The sequence below is a fragment of the Charadrius vociferus genome, unplaced genomic scaffold (assembly GCF_000708025.1).
Source record: "Charadrius vociferus isolate BGI_N301 unplaced genomic scaffold, ASM70802v2 scaffold39, whole genome shotgun sequence".
Taxonomy (NCBI): domain Eukaryota; kingdom Metazoa; phylum Chordata; class Aves; order Charadriiformes; family Charadriidae; genus Charadrius; species Charadrius vociferus.
The window spans coordinates 3445278-3453309 of record NW_009650188.1 but is presented as its reverse complement, the minus strand read 5'-3'; the positions used below and the strand labels follow the sequence as shown (position 1 = coordinate 3453309).

General features: G+C 54.0%; 1 protein-coding gene across 1 annotated transcript in view; it reads right to left on the bottom strand.

The window, feature by feature from the left end:
- LMX1A (LIM homeobox transcription factor 1, alpha) overlaps positions 1–8032 on the bottom strand; it is a 45300-nt gene that overhangs the window by 3844 nt on the left and 33424 nt on the right. The window contains exon 3 of the mRNA XM_009892915.1: positions 2406–2638. Within this exon, the coding sequence (XP_009891217.1) occupies positions 2406–2638 (233 nt within the window). The remainder of the gene's footprint in view (positions 1–2405; positions 2639–8032) is intronic.

Here is an 8032-nt window from a genome sequence, read left to right as displayed (position 1 = left end):
GGACGCGCACATCGCATGCTGCTGGTGAAGGGCATCCGTGACCAGTGCCGGAACGGCGGCACCCCTCTGCATCCTATGGCGTGGCAGTGGGGTCCCCCTGGGGAGATGTGGCAGGAGGGGGCAAAGCTGTGCCACGCAGAGCATCTGCATGGGATGCGCACCTGGGACGGTCCCCGCTGTGCCACCATCCCCAGAGCCACGCACCATCTCGAGACAAACTGTCGGTGGCCAGCAAAGCCAGGCAGGGATGGCGGTCGGGCTAAGCTACAGGGTCTGCAGGGAGATGGGAAGGGCCGGGACCCCCCAGCCCAGAGTTGCCAGGGTGTGCTGGGGGCTTCGGGTTGGGTTTCTGACCAGCTTAAGGGCTGTCATGCCCTTTTGATCCCACACTGGCCCTTCGCATCCCTCAGGTCTCGGCTGGAGTTTCCACAGAAATAAGTATTTCCCATCGAGGTTTTTGCTAGTTGAAGCTCTCGGTTTGGCTGGAGCCCCTGGCAGTGGGGCTGGACCACGGGCCGATGAGTCGCTGGGGAGGAAAAGCTCCCCAACCTTTCCCAAACTGACCTTTTCCCCCACTAGGAATAAACCCAAAACATTGTGGGACCAGAGGCCAATTCACTTATTTTCCTGCAGGATGTCTCCTCATTGGTTCCTATTTTAACTGAAAGAGTTTGCATATCCCATAAGGAAAAAATAATAATTCTTCAATCAATTAAGGACTTTCCCAGGGCTAAGGCAAGAGCCAGCGCCAGTGTGCTGGATCCTGCTGCTTTCCTGCCTCTCCAGCTCCTCCAGCATTGGACCATCACTCACCAGTTCCCTTCAGCCACCTCCTCCCATGGCCTCACTCTTTAGTTTTCAAATATCATCACCATTATTTGGGGGAAGGATTTTTCTCTTTCAAGAAAGCAGGGTTGCAGAGCTGGATAGAGCCAGCCACAAAGCAGCCGGGCTCTCGCTGCTGAGGAGCATGCTATTAAAGAGGAACACGGGGCTTTGGGCATTTTTTTTCTTCATTCCCACCAAAACCATCCGTGTACCCCATGCATCTTCCCCCAGCTGCAGCATCGCCTTGTGCCTGATGGTGAGCACCGGTCTTTGCCATGTCTGTGACCTGCCCCACTTCACACCTTAACAACCCCCTCCCAAACAGGCTCATAATGCTGATTTTTTTTTTATTTATTTTTTTTTAATTCAGAGCTTCGTTCTAGCAGGGAAAAGACAGGCTCCCCCCAGCTTGCTGGCAGCCTTTCCAGAGCACGGCATTTCAAAGGGAAATCCTTCCCTCTGCAAAGCAGATTTTCCCCCGATGATGGATTTTAAGAGGAGCCGAGCGACCCGGGCACGCGGCGTGGGGCTGCGCAGCCTCGCGAGGAGCGGGGCTCTGCGGGGACGGCGTTAACATGAGGATTTCTGATAGTAGATAATTTCCACACCACCCCCCACCCCCCCGCGGCCCCCGTTGCTGGGGTTTCTTACTAAATTTGTCTTCCTGGGAAACATTCAGATTTGATTTGCACTGACTGTAGATAAATATTTTAATGCTGATCTGATGCTGGGGATGACCTAAGCCGGCAGTGACACCCGGGCTGGAGCAGGGTGCCAGCTCCCCTGTCCACCTCCAGCCACGGTGCCACCTTTCCTGCAGACCCCTTGGCTCTGTGGCATCCCTGCAGCGTCACCACGCTGGGTCTGCAGTCTGGCTGTGGCCATCGACTGCCTGGGAAGCCGCTGGGGACACAAGATCTGCAGGCTCCCTGCCACCAGCTCATGTTTTAGCTCTGTGCCTCAGTTTCCCCTCAGTATTAAAAAGGGTGGCTACAGCAGAAGCAGCTCACTTCTTGTGCTCCAGCCTTCCCAGAGTCCCAGGCAGGGACAGTGAGGCACAGGGGAGGGACACAGAAGGTTTACCCCAAGGTAGTCAGTGGGATGCTCGGGACCGTGATATTTTTTAGGAAGAAAACTCTAATTTACAGTGTATTTATACCAGGGGCAGCTCCTTCGTTTCCCTGGGGCGAGGAGGTGGGAGATGTCACCTTTGGCGAGCACAGCTCTCCCTCCACACCCGGGGAGGCTGCACACCCCTCGGGATAGGGTGCTGGTGTTCTGCAAAGCCCAGGAGCACAAACCCTTCCAGAAAAGAGCCTAATGAGATGGGATGGTCCCTGAGCATCCTCCAGCCCTGCAGCCCCTCCACTGCTGAGGTCCCCACTCACGCTGTTGCCACCGAGGTGGAACAGGCTGTCACTGGAGGGTGCAATGGTGCTTAGAGAGCTTTTCCCTCTGGTCCACAGGGCAGAGGTTCAGGGCAGCGAGCCCAAACCTCACCTCCAGACCCCACCGCACTCGTAGGGGCCTCGGAGCGGGACCAGCCAGGGAGACGCCGGGCGCGGGCGGCCCCTTACCAGAATCCGACAGAGCCGGGCTCACCAAGCTCAGCAGCTCCCGCTCCTTCTCGTAGTCGCTCTTACAGAGGAGCTGCCCCTCCTTCAGCACAAACTCGTCTCCCTTCTGCAGGCGCCGCTCGCAGACGCAGCAGCAGAAGCAGCGCAGGTGGTAGGCGCTCTTCTGGGCACGCATCACCAGCTCGCTGGGCGCGATGGCCTCCAGGCACCCGGCGCACTTCACTGCGAAGAGCCTGGGGGAGCAAGAGGAGACCCCGCTGGGACACCCAGCAGCACCGCAGCTACACCCGGTGGGTGGCACGGTGTTGGGGACGAGGGACGGGGCACCCATGGTGGGGAGATGGGCATTGGCACAGGATCACTGGTGTCATCTTGTTGGTGCTTTGATTGTGTTGCGGGGCTGGGCACATCGGTGATGGCACCCCGCAGTGAGACGGCCCCTGCTGTGAGCTTGCCCTGTGCCAATGGGGAATGATGTCTTTGGGTCAACTTTAGCATTTTCGGTTGACCTGTTACCAGGTGCTTACCATGAATACAGTCAAAGGACAAAGACCCCAACATCCGGATGCTCCGGGTGAAAAGCAAACAGGCGTCAAACCCAACAGTCCAGCCACCACCACCACAAGACATGGGACACAGCACATTTACATGAGTTTTATCAAGCCAACCCTATATGTCCACCTGCCTCCAGTTCACACCTAGATGTAAGGTGATGCTGGAGATGGTGATGGGGCCAGCGAGCTCATCTGTGTCTCTCAAGAAGCACCTGCAGAGAGCATCCACACTGTTGGTCACCCACAAACCATCCAGTCCCTCCGGTCTGGGTCACTGGAACAGCCCTGTTACTGCTAGCAAACATATCAGCAATGTCTAACATATCATAAAAATCTCCACGGCAGCAAGTTTTGGTTTAAGGCTGGTGGCAGACTGAACACTTGATGTGTCAAAAGGAAAAGAAAAAGCTCAGCTTGTTCCTTGACATTGATGTGACAGTGTTTGAGGCATCCCTAATTGTACAGTTCCCAAGTTTCAACACACTGGCTCTATACTTAAAAGCCAATAATAATAACGACAGCAATAACACTTTAGGTTGAAACAGAGCTTTTCTTTCTCTGACTTTAAGTGTCCTTACCGAAAAGCTCAGTAGCATGATCAGTGATTTACAGTTGGGGAAACTGAGGTGAGCAGAACGGAGGTGGCAGCATCAGTGTTGGCTTGAGAGGACTTGGAGGCACCTGGAGCTAAACCCTGGGCTGGATATTTTAAGCGAACGGGATGTTTCCCCGAGTAGAGATGTTTGAAGGTACCAAACCAGAACCTCTTCGCCACCCCCAGATATCTGTGTTTTTGGCTTGTGCCCCATACAGAAAAAAAATCACTGTTTACTCAGCCTCGTCCTAAATATCTGTGGGAACTGGACATTATTATTCCCCTGTCTTGATGACTTTGGCCCAGAAAGAGAAGCCAGAAGTCAGCACACATCCTGCAGAGGTTATCTCCGAGCATCGCCTGTGTCCCAGCCTGGGGATGCCCCGGGGACCCATATGGGGAGCGCTGCATCCAGCCCTTCACCCACCCCAGATAGCTCCCACCTCCATGGTCCCCATCCCGTATGTCACCTCCGTGGGAGACCTGTGGGGTCAGGGAGCTGCAGGGCTAGGGCAGGGGAAGAGCAGCCCTGCAGCCACCAGCGGGCTTTCAATCCTTCTTTTTGTTTTTTTGGCTACCACGTAGGAAATGAAAAGCGCTGAGTCAGCCCCATTCCAACAAGGAGAGGAACAGATGTACGCAAAACCCTTGCAGCAAAACCATCAGGAAATGGGAAAAAAAAACTTTAAAAGTTTCTGCGAGGAGCTTCATAGTCCATAAAACGAGAAGATGGGGGACCAAGCAAGGCACACATGTGTCTTCGTGCCTCAGAGGTAGCTCCCAAGGCAAAGGAGCCCCTAACACCAGAGATGCTGCGGAACAAAAGGTCCTCAGCAGCAGAGGAGCGTGCGCCTCGCTGCAGCCCACGCGCAGCCTCTGCTCCCCCGAAACCCCAGCCAGGCTTCATTTCACCTTTTCATTTCACCGCTGAAGTCGCCCAAGAGCTGATAAACAAGACGGTCAGCTGTGCAAACCGCCGGAGGGGGACAGGCGGGCCCGAGAGAGTGGGCAGCAGCTGGTCACATCTGTGCCTGTCTCATCAAGCTTGCCTGCTGGGAGCCAGCGTGCCCCGGCAAGGCTGTGCATCCCACTGACACGAGGAGGGAAGGGACATGCGGGAGCAGAGGAACACGCTTGCCTCCCCACGTACCCACGGGCAGGGTCGGCCGCAGAGCATCACCTCCCGGTGCCCCGCACCACCACTGGCGAGCAAACAGCTGCCCCGCCAGATGTGCGCACCCATGTGCACACCCCGCCACCCTCCAGCCGTGCCCAGCAACCTTTGGGGCCGGGTGTCAAGGGGTCGAAGGGTCGGGAATGGGGGCCTCAAATGTATCCCGTTCTATTGGCATTGGCTCGCTCCCACCTTGGGGTCCTCCCGCGTACGCTTCATGCCGGCACATGAGATCTGCCCACTCCCTCCCAGGTTTTCCCAAAACGGTGGCAGCGAGCACAGGGATGGGGTGCATCACTCTCCCCGTGCCAGCCAAATCCTGGGCACCTCAGCAAATTGTAGCATCCCCCAAGAAGTAGGAAAGGGGTGTTATAAAGCTTTTATAAAATGCTGTTGTCGCTACAGAAAGGGGAAAAATCATCCAATAGAAGGTGGAGGTTAGGGAGTTTATAATTCCAGACAATGCCATCAGGAGCTTTTATTTTTGTACCTTCAACTTAATTTCCCAGGTTTACATAGAACTGTCTGTCTCTAAGATGTACATATGTATATTCCCTTGAAAGCATTCCTTCTGAAGGGTCATTTTTTTCTTGTTCCAGCTCTGAGAAACACAGGCTTGTGATAATATTTCTGCAGTCATTTCATCTTTAATTATGTCTCTTTTATGTCAAAGTGGAGGCAATTTGTATTCATCTGGTAACACATACTCATCCTGTTTAAATGAAGTTTAAGCCCTACCTGTTGGGATTACTAACTGCTCTCAGTAATAAAATATTGATAAGCTATTACGTTGCTGCTATCTAATCTTCATGAATGAATGTGCCCAAAATCTCTATTTCCAGGGCACTGATTAGAGAGCCATAAACCTTTGCCCATTACGCACAGCAGCACCAATGGAGCAATGGATGTTTCTAAGCCCAAAGCAGGTTGCAAAACAGGAAGGTGTGAGATTTAGGTAAACGGCTGCCTAATATTAGACGCTTAAAGCCATACTTAGGTCGCTGAATAAATGACTTTGTTTCCAAACCGCTGAGACCCCAACAGCTCCTGCTGAGGGATGCCAGACGGACCAGGCATCTTTCACTGCCCAAATGCAGGACTCCCCCATCCCTGGACAACGTGGGATGCAGAGAAATCCCCATAAAACCTCTGCCACAGTATGAACCCATAAAGAGCTCCTTATAAACCCACAATAAACCCAGATCTTAGGCACTAAAAGGTCACAGGCATAAAAACCACAGCCTACTGCTGGTAATAATGGGGAGAGAGCAAAGGACATTGCTGGTGTCCCAGATCCCTACAGGGCTGGACCAGCCCTGGGCAGTACCAGCTCCTCTACAGGGACCGGGGAGGAAAAGTATGCACAGATAACCCCTCACACAGATAACCCCATGCACGGATAATCCCATGCATGGGTAATCCCACTTGGGAATAACCCCACATAGGGGTAGCCCCACATAGGATAACCCCAGCATGGATAACCCCTGCATGGACAACCCAGCTGAAACACCCCTGGACAGCCTGTGGTGGGCCTGAAGGAAAATTTTGTTCCAGCTCCAGATCTAGCAATTAATTTGACATTTTTGCCTGAGCAAGGCACACCAGCCTGGATCCAGAGATGTTTCCCTCCACCTCTGGGATCTTCAGCTCTGTGCCCAGCTCCCTCCTGCTGCAAGCAGGAGGCTGCAGAGCAAATGCCATCTTTTCTCCCCTCTCTACTTCTTTGAGCCTCCCAGCAGCTACAAAGGGGACTCTGAGACTACATTTCTCTACAGGAGGCTGCACAGAAGAGGAGGACAGGCTCTGCACAGGGACTTCAACAGGTTTTAAACCAACAACAAATTACCAACCCTTAATTTGCAGTGGGAGCGCCTTCATTTCTGCCATCCTAGGGATGCTGCAGGCTTTAGTTCTCAATAGATTATATTTTTTTTTCCTCCGTAGCTTGGGGTTCAAAAGCTATACAAGGCCTGGCTGGCAGTTTTTGGGGTTGTTCAACCACGTACGAAGCTGGCAGGGGGAAGGCAGGGCACTGGACAGGGAGACGTGCTCAGCAATGGTGGAAACCCACCACTGCCACGGACAGCTCAGTAAAAGCCTCATCGAAGCACTGACAGTGAATATTTGTAAATAAAAACCAACCCGCTCAACTTAGAAGAACTGGAACAAAAATACAGTGATGCAAGCAATTTTTATCACAATATTAAAACATTCCTGTATTGATTAATCTGCGTTAAAATGTATTTTTTTTAAATTTAGGTCCCTTTTGAAATGACAGTCTGAAGTTTTGAAACAGAAAGGTGGTGGTGGGTTTCAATAAAATCATGAAACCAAATATTTTGCCATTTCCAAAAGCACAACGTTTCTGCTGGAAGACCCCCAAGTGAGCTAGCCAGCGTTACAGACATCCCCCCTTCCCCTGGGACACAGTCCCCGTTCTCTGTGCAACTCCTTTTCCTTGAGAAAGTCACCCCAGACCTCTGCTTTGGGGGTTCCTATCTGCACAGCATCACTGAAACCTAGAAATTTCCACACGTGGCCGAAGCCACCTCTGGGGTGGCGCATCCCATGTCCCTTCCCACACCGACGGAGGGGGACTGGCATGGGCAGCCCCAGTTTCCCATCGGAGCCACCACTCCCTCTTTCTCCCTTTATTTTGAGGTGACAGGCTGAAAGGGACCGTGATTGACGGGCGCTTCCCGGCTGCTGTCTGTCTGCGTGCGCCGCATACAAACGCGGCCCTTCGGAGCCTTCCCGGAGCCGGGGGGGGGGGTGTGTGCGGCGGGTCAGGGATGCTGATATTAAATACTGACGGACAAATCTCAAATGCTTCGCGGAGCTTTGGTTCACGCGGCGGGTAAGGCAAGGCAGCTTTGCTGGGCGGAGGGATGCTTTCCTCGCCGCCCGTGCCAGCCTGGTCCAGGGATGTGATGAGAGGGGCAGCCCTCAAGTGACCCTCGGGCTACTGGCAGCTGCCCTGCTTGCCTCCCTGCCAGGGCTGCCTGCAGCAGATGCATCCGCAGGGATGGTGGGTTTTCCAGCACCTGGGTGCAGAGACCTGGCCAACTCATCTCCCACTCTCCCCATGTCCCAGGAGGAGACTGAGTAGACCCCGACTGACCCATCGGAGGTGCAGGGAGCTCCAGCCCAGCCACGCTCACAGCCATCCCCAACTGATGGCTCTCTGGAGAGCAACGCCGTGAACCTCCCCCGGAGCTGTGACCTTGGCATGGGGATGAGCCGACGGCCACGCACGGTGCGAGAGGCGCAGGAGGAGGCTGGCGGCGGGCGGGGGGGGAGCGGC